Source organism: Suillus discolor, assembly GCF_016758755.1.
Source record: "Suillus discolor strain FC423 chromosome Unknown F5147scaffold_66, whole genome shotgun sequence".
Classification (NCBI taxonomy): Eukaryota; Fungi; Basidiomycota; class Agaricomycetes; order Boletales; family Suillaceae; genus Suillus; species Suillus discolor.
In genome coordinates, this window is record NW_024541313.1 from 1 (window position 1) to 19,617 (window position 19,617).

The 19,617-nt window shown below is 47.6% G+C and overlaps 6 protein-coding genes across 6 annotated transcripts; 4 read left to right on the top strand and 2 right to left on the bottom strand.

The window, feature by feature from the left end:
* Positions 1–13: 13 nt before the first annotated feature.
* Positions 14–619, bottom strand: F5147DRAFT_583591 (uncharacterized protein; the record flags this gene model as incomplete). Its single annotated transcript, XM_041431733.1, has 1 exon — positions 14–619. A coding segment is annotated over one exon (606 nt), but the record flags the coding sequence as incomplete, so codon positions are not given.
* Positions 620–2,341: 1,722 nt separating this feature from the next.
* On the bottom strand, positions 2,342–3,529 carry F5147DRAFT_583689 (uncharacterized protein; the record flags this gene model as incomplete). The annotated part of the gene is made up of 1 exon (XM_041431742.1): positions 2,342–3,529. The coding sequence occupies one exon, from the start codon at positions 3,527–3,529 to the stop codon at positions 2,342–2,344; it is 1,188 nt and encodes a 395-aa protein (XP_041288454.1).
* Positions 3,530–4,080: 551 nt separating this feature from the next.
* F5147DRAFT_778031 (uncharacterized protein) lies at positions 4,081–5,085 on the top strand (the record flags this gene model as incomplete). The annotated part of the gene is made up of 5 exons (XM_041442067.1): positions 4,081–4,383; positions 4,436–4,680; positions 4,732–4,878; positions 4,927–4,939; positions 4,996–5,085. 5 exons carry the CDS (start codon positions 4,081–4,083, stop codon positions 5,083–5,085), a joined length of 798 nt encoding a protein of 265 aa, XP_041288455.1.
* Positions 5,086–5,305: 220 nt separating this feature from the next.
* On the top strand, positions 5,306–5,831 carry F5147DRAFT_778032 (uncharacterized protein; the record flags this gene model as incomplete). The annotated part of the gene is made up of 2 exons (XM_041442068.1): positions 5,306–5,743; positions 5,799–5,831. 2 exons carry the CDS (start codon positions 5,306–5,308, stop codon positions 5,829–5,831), a joined length of 471 nt encoding a protein of 156 aa, XP_041288456.1.
* Positions 5,832–13,121: 7,290 nt separating this feature from the next.
* F5147DRAFT_583659 (uncharacterized protein) lies at positions 13,122–14,405 on the top strand (the record flags this gene model as incomplete). The annotated part of the gene is made up of 7 exons (XM_041431738.1): positions 13,122–13,234; positions 13,286–13,397; positions 13,452–13,645; positions 13,695–13,833; positions 13,880–13,993; positions 14,107–14,261; positions 14,318–14,405. Coding segments are annotated over 7 exons (915 nt in total), but the record flags the coding sequence as incomplete, so codon positions are not given.
* A 1,368-nt stretch (positions 14,406–15,773) lies between these two features.
* F5147DRAFT_523682 (uncharacterized protein) lies at positions 15,774–18,098 on the top strand (the record flags this gene model as incomplete). The annotated part of the gene is made up of 4 exons (XM_041429953.1): positions 15,774–16,010; positions 16,062–16,178; positions 16,422–16,908; positions 17,374–18,098. Coding segments are annotated over 4 exons (1,566 nt in total), but the record flags the coding sequence as incomplete, so codon positions are not given.
* Positions 18,099–19,617: the final 1,519 nt, after the last annotated feature.

A 19,617-nucleotide genomic window follows, 5' to 3' on the forward strand; every position in this document is an offset into this window, starting at 1 on the left:
AACGAGATAAAGCTCACATGTTAACATAAAACGAAGCCCAGTCATCGACCTCTCCAGGCAGTCTTGCAGCGGAGGGACCTTGCCTGAGAAGGTCGTTTGTACGATGATCAGCGAAAGCAGGGATAAGGTGGCATGCCCTGATCACTAGCGACGGGTCAAGAAACCCGAAGGCAGCAGGTGAGTCGGGAACGAATCCAATCTTTGGGAGGCGGCCTTCTCGGAAGCCCCAGCGGTACTGTGGCACAACGCCGAACCATCGCACCCACAAGACCTCCATGTACTGAGGCGAACGGTTACGAGCGTTGGGGCCAACATGAAGAACGTTCATAGAAAATGCACCCAACACCCGTGCATACCAAAAAGGGTGAGCGCTCGCACTGCTTTCTCTCGACAGCATCATCACTGTAGAGCCATTTCCAGGTTTGAGCGTGTCTTGATCCCTACGGACATCATACGTTGTGTAGTTGATTTGGAAGCGCTTAGGTTGGAAAACGCCGTTCAGATTGTTGATGAAGCGCACATCATTTCGCTCGACGTCCGTAAATTCTCGTTCGTCGCCGTCATATTCTAAACCCAGCAAGCGAGAAAGAATATGGTCTTTAATTTTTGGTATGAAGTTCTATCAGGTAACGTTATTGAATGTGTTAGAACAGTCATACACAAATATAACTTACCACGACAGCTGGGTCACCTCGATGCTCTTCAAGAAAACAAGCTAAATTGATGATGATACCCAGATAACTTGATAAACAATGGTGAGCTTCCAGCGGTAGTGGGCTTCCGGCAGGTTGATTATCTTTAGTATTGCCGGATTCTCGCAGACGTCTGATACGAGTGCGCCTCCGTTCTTGCTTCGCTAACTGTTTCGGAGGGTCTTGTTTATTTGTACTCTGGTAGAACCTTTTCAAAAGCCAATGTGCGAGCTCGCCCTGGAAACTCAAAGGATTAAGCTGTTTACTTGCCACTCGATGAAGGTGAATACATACTATTTGGGTAGTGTACGAGTCAGTGGTTCCAAACATTTTGATAGAGCTTACATAGTCACCAAGCGCGTGTAACTTGTAAGTATGCATATTGAAAGCCTTGGGACGCGCTCCAGATGGCCCTGTTCCTGCACCTGCCAAGTTGAGATTGGAAATCTTCTTCTGACGGGCAGCAATTTCCCCTGGGAGCTCCATAGTCCGAAACACTGAGCATGTGGAATCCCGAAACTTTCGAAGCTGCTGTCCTAGACATCTAGTAGCTCGACTAAGTAGATCAAGGGAGTCGTCTGTGTGAATTCAAAGCTTTGCAAGAGCGTGCCATTCAGCCAGACGAAAGAGGAGAATACGGACAACTTCATCGTGTGAGTTCGGGAATAGACCCTCGAATGCAGGGATCGCACACTGAACGACAATCAGATTCAAGAACAACACTGCAGCAAGGATCAAACTCACCTGTAAGACATCCTCGAAATGTCGTGCAGCTCTTTGTTTCACATCAGATACATTTGAAGGGAAACGTCGAATGGCACCCTTTCCAAATGACGGAATTGAGTGAAAACTTAACATTGAAGGATCGTCAGCATCAATTGAGGCTGCCGTGCTAATGAATATGTACCGTTCATTCAGTAAAGCTACTGATTCATGATTGATGGCATAAAGAAGCCTTATAAGATGCTTGAAGACGTATTTGAACACTCCGAGCTCGAATTCATGAAGGAGATCGACCACAAGCATAGGAAAGAAATCAAGGCCTAGATTTCCAAGTCGCTCATTGAAGGTATTCTAAATGCAAAATATGCTCGAGTTATTCAAAAAGGTCTGCAGCTAAATGCGCTTACCAAGTTGGCACCAATGAGAACGCCTTCAGAAGACGCTCGGCCGCAGCACCTTTGATCGGAGCACCTAGTTTGTATAGAGCCTCACGTGCTGCAAAGACCTTATCTCTGAGGTATAAGCGCACACTCTTGATGCGTGCCGATATGTCAGCTTTGAGACCAAGCTGATCAAAGCGTGATTTCGGCAGAAAACACCGGGGACATGGGCAAACTCCTTTGTCGCGAATAGTAGCAATAAGGACTCTGTTTGAAGGTCGTCAGTTAGTGTGGAAGTCGATGCAGTAAATTAGCTCACTTCTCTGGGTAATCTGCCGAATAAGTAAAAATCCTCGGAAAGACTCGTCAAGATATGCCATCGTGGCATTTGATCACAATCCCATTCCTATACGCATCTAGGAACTCATCATCTAATAGGATGCGCCAAAGCGCATGGAACAATTCCCGTTTGCAATGTGTGAGGATGTCGCTGATGCTCTTCGTCTTGACATACTTGCCAATGAAACCTACAATAGATTCTGGTAGCTAGAGACAAATCGTGTTAGGGTACTCGCTGATTGTCTGATGGGAAGGATGTAAACTTACAGAAGGGATAAATGCGATAGGGTGACAGGCATTGGTGGTTGGACAGGCACGGACGTATTTCGATTGGTTTCCAAAAAAAAGATAGACCGGCCATGCAGAAGCGTTGCCGAACTGAGCCAAGTGCGTTGCATTGGACCAGAACATGAGTCCAGCAATTACCCGCTCCAGCTGACACCCATCGTCCCTCTTTTGCTTCTGCAGCTCGTCGTGGGCCTTATTCCAGGCATCTGAAGTATAAAGCTCGTCATATAAGCGTTGTTCTCGTCCAGTTAATGGTGATTTCCAAAATCGTTTGAACGGAGTGAGGTGAAACCAGCGCGATGATGCCTCTGAGAAGGCTGCACGAATAACAGCTACGAGTGGCCGGTAATGGAAACCTGGGACAGTAAATAGTTGCCCGTTACCAGCTGTATTTCTCTCCCTAGTTGGTACTAGTATTTCCGCTACTGATTCCCTCCAGCTATCTCTTTGAAATATACCATTAGCGTCCAGTGTTGCTTCAGAGACGTCAAAGCGCGTCATTTCGGTGTGAGCATTGAAATCATCAGGCACATCGTCGAGACTGAAATCCTTCGCCTTCAGCACTTCGCGAACGAGGCGAGTCAACTGAGATTCAGATGTAAGACCACTATTACTGGTCATCTTCCAAGACATCAAGCGCCAGATGCTCATACTCCTCCACGGCCAAGGGGGTGATTGCGAAGGAACTTCTGGGATCCTGGAATGATCAGTGGAATCCTGTTCGTCAAGGGAAGGGAGATTGGACGTAATATTGGATAGCTGCTCAACGGAGATGAAAGCATCTGGGTCATACGATGGTCGGTGACGATACTCCCGTCCAATTCCAAATTGATTGAGAGATGTGCGAAAGGAATCGAATACATAAAGAACCACCCGGCGCACAACGTTCGTCGAAGCTGGCACTGGAATGGCAGGTGGTGGGACCGGAAGTTCGTCCCTGAACCGTAAGGGTAGGCGATGCGTTCGAGGGGGACGGCCAGCTTGATTCTCTGGCTGCTCCTCCTGTACAATGTCAGGTGCAGAGGCGCTAGACAAGGCCACTGCCGAATCATTGATGCTGGGCAGAGATGCAGGAATATCGGAAGATTCAGATGTCGCGATGTTCATAGGCATAGGTGGAGATTCCGAGGCAGAGGTTGGCTAACATTCAAATGAGTGGAGTCCAGGGTACGGTGTGCAGTAAATGCACTTACTACTTGAGCACTAAATTTCATCTTCTTCGCAGGAGGCGCTTGCGAATCTTGTAGGGACGCAGAGATGCGTTTGAAATGTTGTGACTGCAGAGTCAGTTGCCTCTGCCAATGTTTGCAGGTCTGACGGTGACGAGTCAGGCTTCTAGGCGCTGAGAACAATCGGTTGCATTCCCCTCCGCATTTGAGGTTCATGCTAACGAAAGCAATGATAAGTAGAAAAGCTGTCAGATCCTTGAGAATACGAATGAGTTTCATTGCCTCTTCATACTATGCACCGTGGATGTGATAGAGGGATCGCTTTGAAGTGAGGGGTTTCAGACCCCGCCGAACTCGTTTGCAAGATCGGAACTTGGTAAATTACAATGCAGGGTCAATAAGAATTTATGTAACGAAACACAGGCCAGATTAAGTTCCGAAGATATAACATGGTTAAAAGCCTCATGCTTGACGGAGTAAGCAAAAAAGATGTCGTCCAACTATACCCTTGACAACGGCTCCCGCTCCAGTGACTTCGATGATGGGATTGAGACCATCTCGGCGAATGCCAATTTGCTCGAGAATCACTCAAGAAGTTCTACTCCGGAATGTCTTTGGGGATGCACTATGCATTGTGACCACGGGCCAGGGCCCCATGTGTATTCCTGTAAATGCCATAAGCACCTGATTCATGTGCTCGAAAAGTTTGAACAACCTACAAGGGGCCAAGATGGTGGTCTTGAAGGCACTGGTGAATCTCATAGAAAGCGGAAAATTTCTGGAGATGACAACGTGAGTGTGTACAGCCCATTTTTTCTGCTGATGCACTTACCGCCACATGCAGACTCCACGCATCTTCGGCCATGACATGAGTAATAGGCGAGCAACATCATTACCTATCATTGAACTTCCACCCAAGAAACGTAGGAGGATCGGAAGAAATCTCGTGTTGTGTGAAGAGGAATTGCTGGAGGGGGTCATGCAGGAAGTTGCAGGAATGCATAATGCTATGAGCAAGATAGAAGCGATCTTCAACAGGCAGAACTCAGTTCTTCTCGAAATCTGTAACACTATTGGAAACCATGGCATGTGAATCGTTGTATATAAACTCACCATGTAATGACTTGAATCAGTACTCAGTGTCGATGCCCTGTGCAGTGCGAATGATATGACGAAAATTCCGAAAGACCAAGAGAGCATCCGAAAGAGGCTGGCACGTGTGATGAAATCCAGTACGTCCCTTCTGGCGAGTGACGAGTCTAGCCTGTTCCACTGGGACAAGGAACGGTATGCCCACAGCATTTGCTCTTGCATCCGCCCACTCACATCTTGCAGTCGTCCCAGAGCCGTATATCACAACCCTCCAGCAAGTAGCAGCACTTTCATCTTTTTGAGCTGCTACAGGTCATGGATGAGCCAAAGCTTTCAAGGAGGCCAAGGGACCGTGATCCCGCTCAGCCAACCGATTTTGCAGAGCGCATGGTTGCCCCCTAGAGAAGAAATACCGTGTACGTATTTTTCTTTTGACTAAATATGTTATTTTGTTTATCTAGTTCAAGTCGTCCCCGCGAACGCCTTCATCTCGTCTGCAACTTTCAAATCCTAATCCGCCACCTGTTCCTTCCCGCCACTCTCCCGCAGCAACATCTCCACATAAGACTATTCTCGCACCTCATGTTGTACCCTGCTCAGAGGCAAACCCGGAAGATTTCTCATGGCACCTCAAGATATCTACCCCCCACCGCCACCACTACATAAAGCAGACCCAGCAGGGCAAATCATTCAATCCCAACACGGATCCCATTCCAATGAGACGCACAACTTAGCCTTTTCCGATGCAACAAGTAGTTCATCCCCGCCCCGCAACACCCCTACTTCCCATCAGAGAGACCCTCCAGCAAGTCGTCAACTATTCGATCACAGGAAGGATGATCCTGTACGATTTGCAGTTCTTGCCCATCCATCGTCAACTGGTGCCCGCCCTCCACCTACACCTAAATCATCAGGAGACTATGTCTCTGCGTCTTCGACTTCCTCATACGCTCATTCGTTGACGTCGAGCTTCGCCCTTTCTTCTGGCACGACAGATAATTCATCTGCATTGTGCGCATTACTTGTCCCGCGCTTCTTATATTCTATTCGCAGAGCCAAGGTACGTTGATTCTGTATCACTTCACAACGACAGTATCTCACAAACTTTCAAGCAGCCATCGTGCCTCCGCTTCTTCCCAATCATCTGAATTCACCCACTCCAAATCGAACACTTCCACCTCATTCCACCAACACCGTCGTTAATGGGACTTATTCTGGAAGAGCCTGCATACTGTCAACAAACTACTACTATCGAGTACATCTGAAAGGGCCCCGTGTCATTACATGTTGTTTTCAACCGCGTTGCGGACCTCAGCCATCACTCCGCTTTGCCTATTGATGGCTGCCTCGAGTCTACTCACGGCTTCTCGCACACCCGCAACTTCAATAGCTAGTTTTTCGAATCTCTTTCTGAGCTCATCCGAGATGGGTATACGAGTTTATTTCTGCCCGTTGGTAATGTCCCGACCCTAATTGTGCAGAGCATCCACGTCAAGGTAAGCGCATAATTTTGAAAGATACAGCTGCATATACTTACATCATTCAAGTTGTCCTGTGACCTCTTTCGCTTTAGACTTGGACTCATCAGCAAAATCTCGAAATCCTCCAAGTCCGAGTCTGAGTCAAGGTTAGCAAACAGAGCTTTCCAGCGGTCGACGTCCTTCTGGTCATATCCTCGGGGTGCTAGATGTTCTGTTTTAGCCAGTCTGTGAGTTACTCGGCCAGAATATGAGTGATTCAAATCTGCCACGCTCACCATACGTATAGCACCCGCAGGAATACACAGGACCACCTTGCCCATGCGACTGACCAGGGCCAGGGCAGGAGTCCTTGTGACTTTGTGGAGTTGAGATTCTTGATGCGGAGTGATGGTCATCCTTGCCTGCACTTTCAGTGTTCATCGAGAGGATAGTGTCGGCTCCATCATTAAAGCCAGAGGAGCGTGAGTCGTTACTAGTCTCAGAATCTGTGTCAGACAACATGTTCGCTGGTGTCCCCCTTCAAGTTGGAGAGCAACGTATTTAAATTCAATTCACTCCTCATCTCAAACTCACACAAAGACGGCTAACCCTGCTCTGATACAGAAGTTCCTCTTGGATTCTCCCTGACCCTGCATTCCAATGTGCTCGGGCTCCCGAAATTTTGTTGTCAAGTTCCGAGAGACCCTGCCGGCGATCATATCACTTATGATATAGCGTCAAGATGGACTCAATTTTGAATTTCGACCGAAGTGCGGTTATTAAAACGGCTTAGGCTAGGGTTGAACGTCAAACGCTGAACGTTGAGTACTATTAGTTCTAAGTGGGGAAACAACCCAAATGTCTGCAGCCCTTCCATGGTACTTGACGCCACTTAGATGATCCGTCAACTCCAACTAAATGCATCCGGTGTGTAACACCTGCTGATAATTTCACATGTGAGTCAGATCCCATGACCACTACTAGTAACTGATGATGACACTCTGTCGCAAGCTTTCCATCTACTGGTGCCAGCGGTATTGGTCCACCACTAGTTGACCCTTCATTTCTGCTGGCCGCCCTGCAACTCTGACATTCGAAACTTCTGCCAGCAACATTTGCGCAAGGTCCGATACACTGAGACTAGTACTGCTTCCATACTATGTCATTGGTGCGGTGAGTCACTTGTATTCAGGATCCCTGCACGGAGCATGATTTTCCTTCTCTCGATACGACACCAGACTTTAATTTTACCTCGGATACAAACATGTAAGGTTTAGTGTACAATCGGCGTGTCGTGAAGATTCGAAATAGAAACACAATCTGCCTAGGTTTCAGTGTATCAAAGTGTCAGGGTTAAAATGCTCGGAACTTACTCAGACTCCTTCAACCCCGCATTTGCATTGCTCGGTCCAAGAACACCGAGGGTTTGGACCCATGTGTAGTGAAAATAATTTTGACTAAAACATAGTTCAGAGGTCAGGTGTCCCGTCTGTAAGTAATCACCGAAATGTTCTAACGAAATCATCCTGACTTCAGCCATGCGACGGGTTAGGCTCGATAATTCGAGATCCAAGTACCCGAACTTTAGGCTAGACATCTTCTAGTTTCCCCATCATCGTCTGGTACTCATGCCAGTGCCGGCGTTGCCCCTCGAACTCAAGAAAGAAATTTTTATTCTCGCTATTGATTGCATACAGCAAGCTTACTCCCTTCTGTTTGTTTCACGGCGGGTACATTATTGGTGAGCAATTCCGAAGCACCGAATGCTGAGTTACTGAGTAGTACTACTGTCGCAGGACTGAAAGGCTGCTTTATCGAAAAATCGTTTTGTCAAATGAAACCATTGCAGTCTCCTTTCTTGCCTCACTTCGTATTCGGTCCCAACGCTGCAGTAATTTCGCTCGAGGGGCTGTGCAGTCACTGTGCATCGAGGGCGATGTACTTCTGAGTACAGCCGCAGATATCCTTTCCTTGTGCAGCGGTACCACCAATCTTGCATTATGGATTGCACCATCAGACTTCAACGGAACAACAAATCCTCTGCTGCGGCCCTTAAATGACCTCCCCCTAACATCGTTATCGCTTAGTTTATCCTCGATTTTCCAGTACACCCAATTTGTCTCTCTTTCCGCTTTCAAGGCCTTCAGTACAGTGACAAGTCTTGAAATTCTCAACACTTGGGTGTTATGGAACTCTACAGTTGGTCTGGAGTATCTTCATGGACTGACGCACTTATGCTTACATATTCATATGCGGAGGACTAAGCCAGAATTAGTGATGACCCTTCTTGCTTCGTCAAACCTTCAAGTAGTTGTGTTTCGCATCTCCGAGGATATCGACGCAGTGCAAACATTTTTGAAGTCTAATTCCCTCAGCGACTCTCGCATCGTGCTGGCATCTCAAGTTCCCACTGCCTGGGGTGAACTTGGAGGTGACGACATGTCTCTCTGGAAGGATGCTGATCAAGTAGTAGATTGGAGACACGCTAGTACACAAAGTATGTCTTTATATCCTACAAACGCGCGTATGAGCGGCTAACACATTCAGTAGGAGGGTCTGCACCGAGACAAAATGAACCCCTATACTGCTCGAGGAAACTTGCCTCCTGAGAATGACTATAGGACCGGGAACAGGGCGAGAAATGGGCCCGAAGCATGAGTTTAGGGCTGCTGCTGCGGTGGATTCATGTATAAAGGCTGAAAGCGGCCTAGGAGTGATCATCTGCGCTTTACATTTTACAAGCTCCACGGGGGTGTGCTAGTTGAAAACAATGATCAATTACAACTTTTGCGCAAGGTGTGGGTGACTTGCAGTATGAAACTGGTGATGGCGCCTGCGCCTGCACCAGCTAATGCAAGCTGAGGTAACGAAAGATCGTGTGACATGTGCTGAGAGTTAATCCGCCGTATCACGTCTTGGAGTTCGGTATGGCATAAAGTTGACGCGCATCGTGGTTGTTCTCGTCCATGACAAGGTAAAGTTCCGCATAGAAAGCTGCAGATCTGACAAGGTCAAAATCAAGAGACGAGTCCATAGTATGAATGCAGGCCTGGTAACGGCTTGCGAATCTTCCAGTGGCATTAGTATAAGCCTAAAGCATGAGGACTCGGAGGACATATCCATGACCCCACTGGGCGTGTCCGGAAAATGCCGGGCGGTTTGTCAATGCCTTGTCATCGTCTTATCCCGCCGTCAGCCATATCCTACATGTCCTCCCGTCAATGCACCAACTGCTCCAGATAAAGTCCATTCAACGAAGACACCCGCAGCTTCGTCTATGGTCTCCAGCCATGTACCATCCGGAGAATATCGGATTTTTTACAACAGTAAACGCATGCGCCCCTCTGTGGCAGCTATGATTTACCCCTTTGGTGGAAGGGCATGCTGCTTATCGACCCTGCTGCTGTTGGTGGGATCAAGCCTTTGTTTACTTCAGGATCTGGAACTCTGAAGGTACTTCCCTCTCTTTTTGCTTGACTCGCACTGACATGAATATCTTCTCACAGCATGACAGATAGATAAGTTCTTCCTCCCCGTTAGTGTCGACTACGTCTTTAAATTTCCAACGAACTCAACAACATCCTCAGACTCGTCACAAACGGCACCTACGATGATAGGATAAATCATCAAACCTTAGGACTCTCCTCGCTACAAACACGAAATTCATCTCACCACTTCTATGATCGTGTCTGTTACGGCGATGGCTTGTGGAGCTACCGCATACATCCCTATTGGCCGGTGAAGGTTCAACGATACAGCGAGGCACGAACAATGCTCCTGACTGTATCTATAATTGTTGTAAGGTCGTGCGTTGCCTAGTCTGCTATACTTGAGACGACAAGTGCGTTCGACCCTAAAGGGGAAGCGAGTGCAGCAAGGATCTAGAGGTATGCGCTGAAAGCGCTACTGGTTGGCCAATGCGAAGCGCGAGAAAGCGCAGGTGCGCGCAAGGCGCGGGAATGCGCGCGTGTATGGCGCGAAGCGCGGGAATGCGCGCGCGTGTATGCGGAAACAAGAGTGAGTAAGAGTGAGTTTGCTTAGGTGATGATATGATGTAAGACAAGAGAAGGGAGATGCAAGGTGTAAACAAATAGATTTCTACTATGTTCTGCTAGGTAAATAGTGGGTAGTAACCAGTAAGTCCTCTGTCGTTCTGGTGGGAGAGTAAGTTTGTTTTTTAGTAAGTATGTACTGCTGGCGCTTAAGTATGGCGCCTAAGCGCTGTCATGCGGAGCCGAAGCGCTACCGAGTAAGGTATGTAAAGATATATGTAAGTAAGGGTCCATGATAAAAATAAAGATGGAACGATATGCAAATATGAGAAATGGAAATATACGCACTAGGGAACTTGGTGGACAGTGGATGGATGCTTCTGGATGGCTGGCGCTATAGGGCGCTACAGCGCGGGAAAGCGCGCGCGCGCATATACATCGTGAAGCGCGGGAAAGGTACGCGCGCATGGCGCGCGTTGCGCGGGAAAGCTGCGCCTCATATAGAGATAGCTGCAGGTAGCACACAGAGTGATGCTACAAGTTCGTGCCATGTACTCCCCAGTGAAAACTGCCATATTGCACAATGAGAGGCATGAGTCTCTACACCGGTTCTGCGATTTCCCAGGTGAGTGCTCGTGCCGCATAGTCGTGTGTTCCGGGCTGTGGGGGATGTGCTTATGGTTGCTTGCAGGTAATTTTGGATGCTTACAGGACTCGAGTGTTAACGGCGGGAATGCATTCATTTATGAGTGTGTGTATCGACCGACACCTTCGTGTACACTTCAGGCCCTGACTGCCCCACTTGCTGTGAGGCCACCACCAGCGGTGCGTTCTGCACGTAATATAAGAGGTGAGCGCGGTTTTCGTTGATACCTCTTGAATATGAGTGCTGACGTTGCGCCACCCTCATTGTTGGGTGTAATTCTGTTATAGTAATGATGAGCAGAGGTGTATTGATAGATTCAAACACCATTGTGACCATAGCGTCAGTCAGTAAGATGTTCATAGTTGCCTTGTGATGCCAAATTTCACTGAGCACGACTTTCTGCATAGCATCCATTGACTGGGGATGTACTGTGCAAGCCGTGGCTGCAGTATCGATTGGCTCAGCGCTCATGTGATCCCAATCATCGCGCGCTTCAAGCCTGGTCCAAACTTGAACATCCCCTCGTTTCTCCTGCCAAACCCGTGCCTATGAGATCTCTGAATTCAAGAAAGAGGCTTGCGCACGTGGCTGCTCAAAGACCGGCATCTACTGGGACATTCAAAGTAAGTGTACTCGTGCTTTTGGGAGACTGCTGCTGAAACTGCATGCTTAGTTTTATCATATTTTTCACCAAGGACGACTTCAGCCCGGAGGCACGTGGCTTCGTCGAGAACTCATATCTACGAGGGTTGACGCCGCAGGAGTTTTTCTTCCATGCCATGGCTGGAAGAGAAGGTCCTATCGATACGGCCGTCAAGACAGCAGAGACTGGTTATATCCAGTGTCGTCTCGTCAAGGCATTGGAGGACGTGACGGTACATTATGATGGCACTGTTCGCAACTCGCTTGGAGATCTCATCCAGTTCGTGTATGGTGAAGACGGTATGGACGGTGCGTTTCATCGAACATCAGAAGATTGAGACCTTTGGCCTTGACAATGAAGCCTTTGAGCACAACTATCGCGTTGATGTCACGGATGGCAAGAGTAGATTCTTGCCTAATACCCTCCAGATTGGCGTTGATGATAGTTCTCTGGAGCTGCAGATGAAGTTGGACGAAGAATACAACTTTGAGTCTTACAGCTCGAGGCATGTACATGATACTAAACTACACCAAGAATCGTAAGTGCTACTGCTCAATGCCTCTTAATACAAATGGTACTAAAATATATCTTACACTTAACAGTACGCCTCGCGAATTATGTCAAGGACCTGGTGGACTTAGACGCATGATTCCGACGAATTGTCTTGTCTTGTCGCTCAAAGACATTTTCTCCTGCGTGTGGATACTATGGCAGATAGGTTGCTAATGGTGAAGGTTTGCTTTCTACTGGACGGGCTCACCTACTGTTTCTAACCGCTTTCCATATTACAGCCTAGAGCTCTGATGTGCCAAATGGCCGGCTTCATCGAGATAACTGATGATGTGGACAAAGAAGTCCATAACCATCAGGGGACAGAGGCGATGAAACACGGTAAGGCATTCAGGCGATATGATCTCAATGTCATCTAATGTCCTAACCCCCAGTGAGGTGAGCGGACGGAGAAACATTTTGATCCACCCGCGCCGTGGCTCTGCCTTGTCAAGTTTCGCCAGAAAGTCGTTGATGGAAGGATAAGAGACATTGGGGTCAGTCTCGAGCTCGAAGTTGGTAAGTATAGATGTCATGTAGTTTGCGTTGTTGGGGCTACAGTACGCGGACCTATGGTTGGGGTATTGCCCTCGCTTTCCACTTCACTAAAGGTGACTTTCAGGCATTATGTAACTGCTGTCGCATGATCGACAGAATCATCTTGGAGCAAACTCTACTAACAATTTACTGACCCTGTCATCTGTTTCAGCCGATATGTATGTGGCGCATGTGCCGTCCATGCAGGGTTGCAACGTCGAAGAATGTACGGAGCCGATATTCATCACGTTGTGTGACGTCCAGGCTAAGGATCCCCAACAAGTTAGCTGCCTCAAGGTCCGTGTTTCATCTCCGCCATGTTTCCTTAGCTAAATTGACCATCATGCCTATTCCCTAAGCCCCCACTTGGTATTCTCATCCACGCAATGGCAACCTCATCTCCGTCTCCATCTGAATCAGACAACAACGAGATCCACCCTCTAGTCGCTCTCAAAAGACGAATCGCCGCACTCGAGGAAGAAAATGCAGACCTCCGAGTCCGTGGGCTCCCTGGGAACAAAAGGTATGTCTAGTGTTCAAAATTGCGGCACAACTTGATAAAAAATTAAAGTAGTGAATCGAATGCATACTATGGTCGACCAATTTGAAGACTCGTATGTCTGACCGAGCGCGTTGAAGATTTGGTAGCAGAATTCAATAGGCGCATTGTACTTGGCGCCGTCAATGAATCAGACGCGGACAAGATGGATTCAGATGACCCAGAGTAAGTACATCTTTACAACTTTCACTGGTTAGTCCTCAGGTCATGTTTCAGTGAAAATAGGTGGTATCACTCCTTCAAGAAACTTATGGAATGGTGTCCCTCGGCTCGTAATTTACTACGGTCGTCAGCCGAGCACGAAATTCTTGCTTTTGCCTACAACAAGGTGAGTCTCTCAAAAACAATTCATTGACGAAATGTGATTGTATCTCGCATCCAGCTGAATGAAGGCTCTGACGGGGCCAGAGGAGACGACTCTGCTAGTCTTAAGTGTGCTGTCGCCGATTGGCTAATGGAACGCACTCCCACACCAAATCCCACCATTCACAGACAAGACAAGTCTGGTCAGGGTTTCTACAACGACGTGACAGGCGGACTCCTGTGCCCAGTTGATTACGACTGGAGCAATCCCATGTAAGTACTCTTTTCTGACCTGCGCCACAATCATCTTATGTCTTCAAAGTGTTCGAGCCTCCATTCGAGACTACCATCCCGATTTCTGTATCACCACTTGCTCCTGGCCGTCATTCCTGTACGAGAATGGATGCTATGACCCCCAGAATCCTGCCAATGGTTTGTTTAAAGGCAAACTACTTATAAAGGTAAAATTATCATGTTTGGTAGAAGCATACTGAATGCAGTCTCCAGGCATTCAAACGCGTGTTCACCTCTCCAACTTCCACATACGAGGAACAACCTGCTGACTCGGCGGCTTGTTCTGTACGGAAGAAGAACAGTGCCGAGTGTCGCACTCGGCGCGATGTTTCAACACTCCTCAATATGCGATCTATTCAACCTCGAGCCATAGCCTATGTGTCTGTTCAGGTACAGACTATTTAACTCAATGTTGTGCGCTTTGCTGATTAGGGATTTAGCTAAGATTTGCGTTGTCGAGCGCGGGATCTTGGCGCATCGTTGACGACGAATTCAACCATCAAGAGTTCTACGACAATATTGTGGACTATCTCGAGCTCCCTCCATCGCCAGAAGCCGTGAAAGATGTCGACGACCTTTTGCTGTGGTGGAATCAGTGAGTAGTTTTGGCATCACCGTCTTTTGTTGATTCATTTGGGGTTCGTTTTTTAGAAAGGTTTTTGGTAGAAAATTTGTCTCCGATTATCGCCCGCAGCATGTGAACAAAATGTCGGTCGCCATGACTTTGGCCAGGCGCTAGATGTAGTTAAGTTTGGTTAGTACTTAATGTTAAATGTTAAACTGCTAGCTGTATGTAATTTTACATTGTACATAATGAATGATTAAAATTTTTCATAACGCGTTGCCGAGTGAGATTCTAGTACCATCAGCAATATTTGACATTAAGACCTGCAATAGACAATATGCCCAGACATTCTGCACTACCATATGATCGAGACAAATGGTCCACCTTCATCACTCATTTGGTATCTAGTAGTCAACAAAAATATGATAGATGTGGGACTTCATGCTACGAGTTGTGCGCGATGCCGCAGTATTGAAAGTTGGGTGGGTTTGTCTCAAGGGCAACAATACTAAGTGATCGGGGACACATTTACATGACTTGCAAGCTCTGGTAGCATACACCACGCTGATACATGTGGGCTACAAGCTCCATACAGATAATTATGTTCGAAGCACCTAAATTCTGCAATATAATTTATCTTCCGTATATTTCAGTTACCATTGCCTAAGTGTTTGACTTTCCGTAGTGTAGTTATAAGGCAATGTATCGCACGAAAAAGATGATAATCTCTTCACTTAAATGTCATACTTGGTAATCTGTCAAATGTATACAATTATTATTTAAATTGACCAAGGAGGCTAGGTGTGCAAAGGTATGTATGATGTCCAATACTTGCTAGTTAATCATCTTGTAAATATTTCAGTTGCCGTTGCATAACGTCTGACTTTCCGATGTGTAGTTATATGGTATTGTATCACACGAAAAGGATGATGATTTCTTCACTTACATGTCACGCATGGTAGTCTGGCAAATATGTAAGGTTATTATTTAATTTGGCCAAGGAGGCTAGGTGTTTAAAGGTATGTATGACATTATATAACTACGTGCCATATTTCACCTGATTGCAGGTATTATGACCATTATAATGGGGATATAATGGTTTATAGCGGATCTTGACTTTCAGTGATGTCAACAACTTCATCAAATATCACCATGAAGCGGGGGTTCTTGAACACCCGCAAGGCTAAACAGCGTGTCGCAGAAGCTGTAGATGCGGAATCTACTCAGGCTGGGGGACCACCACACAGGAAATCCAAAGACAATGATGATGGAAAAGAAGGAGAGCGGTATGTCGCTATAACTGATGACATTAATGCATACTGTAAAACTATTTGTTGTAGCCTAGATCCCAAGTCACGTACACGAGCCGAATACGTAGAATTCAACACGATCGACTCCCACAAACTTCCCAAGATTATTCAACAACAAGTCGACAACGAAAAGAATTGCACTGGATATGGCAAGAATCGCGTCGTTTTCCGCGTCTGGCCTCATGATCCCAAAGGACAGATCATCACAGTAACTTCATTGCGGGCAAAGGAAGCCGCCAATGGCATTGATTTGTGGGGTGCAACACTCTACGACTTCTACTGGGTTCTACGTGCCCCAGATGTGAAGAACTATCTCACCATCTCCACGGGCAGCAGACTTGCGAAATGGATGCGCCAACATGGTGAGCTCATAGCGGAGGATGAACTCTATTGGGCCGATAAGGAGGAGGATCCCAAGGAGGTGCCAGTAGTTGACATCGGGGAACTCATAAGGTGCCATGATGCGCACGTCGCATCGGGCGTATTCAATAAGTTTTCCACTCGAAAGGAAGTAAGAGAGAAAGAAAAAACAGGCTGGTCTATTTTGGGAGAAGCCACAGATGAAGATTCTACCCCTCCACCCGATGATCAGGGCGACAATATCAGGAAGGAGAAAGAAGAGGAAGCAGCACCAGTTGTTTATTCAGAGGAGGCGGCACCAGTTGTTTATTCAGAGGATGCAGTATCAGTCGCTGATGACTGTTCAGAGGATCAAACCACCAACGATGGATTTATGCTGGAAACTGAAAGCGAAGCGTCATCGGAAGACAGTGCAGACCATCCCACAGGCGATCGCACCTCACCATTACCAAATATCGACTCACCCTTCCATCCCGACCATTATCCTTCTCCATATCCTTTCATCCCTTTCACGCACGAGGCTCCGAAACTTCAACAACGTATTCCTTTACACCTTCTTCCCAAAAAGCTCCATGTTCATGACCCTTGGAACACATTAACCGTCGATAAGGACGATTCTGACCAAAAGCCTGAATGGCTTTCCAAAGTTGCAAAGAAAGGAGACATCGTCCGAACTTATTCCCTCTCCCTTGCACCGCAGAGTAAGGAGGTCGCGTCGAAGGCGCACAAACTGGCTGAGGTAGCCGAAGACGAAGCAGCGAAGGAAGAGAGCGTGTCGCACATCTTCCCCAGTGACAAGGAGGGGCCAACGGAAGAGCCATTGATTGAAGTTGTACTCCCTCTGCGACCCCGGAAAAGGACGCAAGTGGAAGAAGCTCATCTCTACCTTTCACCTCGTGCAGTGGGCGTCGGCCATCATTCAATTGTGCGCAGTGCGGAGTGGGAGCTTCCGCGCGACCTTTTTGTGGAGGCTCGTCTGTGCAAAACTTGTGTGGAAGAGGATGTCCGTCGACAGGTCCAGAAATTGAAGGACGAGGGAGAATGGGAGACACTTTTGAAAGACCAGGCAGAGAAACTTGAAGAAACAATGCAGGGTAGCCCGGGAAGAGAGCCTTTGCATGCCTCTGGTCCGAAGCAAACAGCTGGTCATGTTACCATCCAAGAGCAGGAGTTTCCAGAAGTGACTGGGTCATACGTTTTACGTCCACATTGGGATACTAAGCTTGGTGGTGAAAAGTCCACCGATACTGATGACGCACTGAGTTCGAACGGGGATCACCCTACGGACACTGTTGGTGATGCAGCGACAACAGGGGGTGCCGAAACCGATGTCAAAATCAATCCCGTAGACGGGCAGGATCTGGAACCTGCAGCCAAAATTGAGCAGGAAGAAGCTCCTGACGCTGGTATAGAGGTAGACGACAATGAACCGTATGTGCTGAGGTCTGCTCCAAAAGTAGACAAGGGGAAAGGGAAAATGGAACCAGAGCAGGACAGTGGTAGCGAAGAAAATGACTGGGAGGAGAGTGAGGGCGAGCAGAGCGAAGAATATAGCGAGGAAGAAATATTTACCCTTGAACCTCCCAGGGTCATCCGCATCGCATCCTACTCTGGGCCAGTCCTTCGCATTCACACTACAGTGAAGTGGCGAAGCCCCTCGGAAAAACAATGCGATCACGAAAGTTCATTTTTTGGCTCGGAACCTGTTCCACGCACCGCGACAGTCAGTATTGTTGCAAAACTCTCGTTCGAATATGACCTCCACCTCGCTCAAGAGGCGGCAAACTATCAATCGTTCCCTGACCACTTCTACCAACACTGGAACGGGTACAATGTCATGCCCCCAATACAAGATCCTATCCCCGTCGGGGCACTCTGCCCACAGTTCTACGGGTATTACACACCTGACGATCCAACTGACGGTAAATATCGGGGTCGACGTCGTTACCTGAGTCCGATATTGCTGCTGGAGCACTGTGGTAGCGAGATAGATCCAGATAAGTTGTGCCAGGACGACAAGCAAGAGTGCGCGTCGCTTATCTTGCGCTTTAATCGTGCGGGGTGGTTACATGGGTCATTAGCAACGCGGAACATCATGTGGCAGCAGGGCAAGCCAACGGAATGGCCAATCGAGCGTCCGCACTCTGTCAAGAGCTTCCGCCTCATAGACTTTGGTAGATCGGCGAAAGTCAACAACAGGACTGGATTGATGGGGGAGGACGAAATAGCCTTGCGGTTATTCTACTTGATGCATCACGCACATAAGAAAAAAACAAACTGAAAAGAAATAGTCGCTTACATTCTTGTCCATTCACTGCTTTGTAACTGCCAAATCTGTACGAATTGAATGTTGTTGCTTCTAGAATTTTGACGCGCATTTGGTAGGTCAATCGAGCACAGCTGGATCCGACCGGCCAGACTCGGAAGAGAAAGATTCTGAAAAAAATGATCAACGAAGAATTTGGCTACTAGCAATGCTGCTGTGACATCCTTTCAACAGCTTCCGTTGATAAATTAGCCGTCGCGCAGTTCGTGTGCTGTGTCAGGTGAAGAACGACTCGGGTGGCACGGCCAGAAAGTGTTCCGAGTCAAAGACCCCGGACGCTCAGGTTAATGGCCCTCGGCTCACTCCGAGTTCACATGCGAGTCTTATCGGTTCATGCACCCAACAACACTGTAAACAAGTGTCTGGTCTTTCATCGCTCATTCTTCGGTGCCAGGAGGTGCCCTCTATCAATGTGAACGACAATTGAAAAGAGCCAAAGTCGACGCTTCCTATTATGGAGGACAAATTTGTATTCTGCAGATGAGAGATGTTCATCACTCTATGATGGTACTCGCCGGGCTGCATGCATTGAGGCTGTGTTGTGAGCTTCTTTGTTCGTCCTTGTCTCTACCTATCTTCTGTCTGTTGCATCATTGGTCCTAGGAAGTATCACAGGCAGCTGGCCCGGACGCTCCCTGATTCTCCAGCAGTGATCATAATTTCGGAACACCTGTGCTGCACCTCTCTACGCATCTTTTTTGGTGTCTTTCCTTTACGTCTGGCTTATTCAAGCATTATTATGCTCTGAAAAGTCATTGGACCGTCGACCGACGTCAGTGTTGTAAGGGCACATGAAGCTACCCAGGCTTCACGTTCAGGCTGTCGTTGTAAGCTTTCATCCATATTGTCTCTACCTATCTCTTATTGGATTCAAGGCCGGTCAGTCCGATCACAGACCTTCTGCAATAACACGTGTGCTACACATCCTTCCTGTGGATCGTTACTTGGTACTTCAGCCTTCCTTCCTTACTTTGGTGGAAGTATGCGTTGACAATCAAATAACTTTGAGAGATACGTCCAGATTGTCATCCCTTTTCCCCTCTTCTCATCATGTCATCTGAGCAAAGCGAATGATAGGGCAAAGAGTATGTCAATTTGAGGGAGGCGCAACATCTTGGACCCGAACGTAGTTCCTTCATCCAAATTTTGACGAGGCGTGTTTTCAGATACAAACTTGCAACGAGACGAAAAACAACGCGTCATAAATACTTTAGTTATATCTTATGCAGTTAATCTCTAATCTGATGCTTTCAATGCTCGAGCAGGGTGAAATTTGTTCACGGCGACAGCCAAGCACTGAGCCTCTTATCAACGAACTGCTTACACGTTCGAGTTGTGTGGTCAACCACACTGCACCAAGGCGAGAACGGAAACACGACTCACTGTAGCT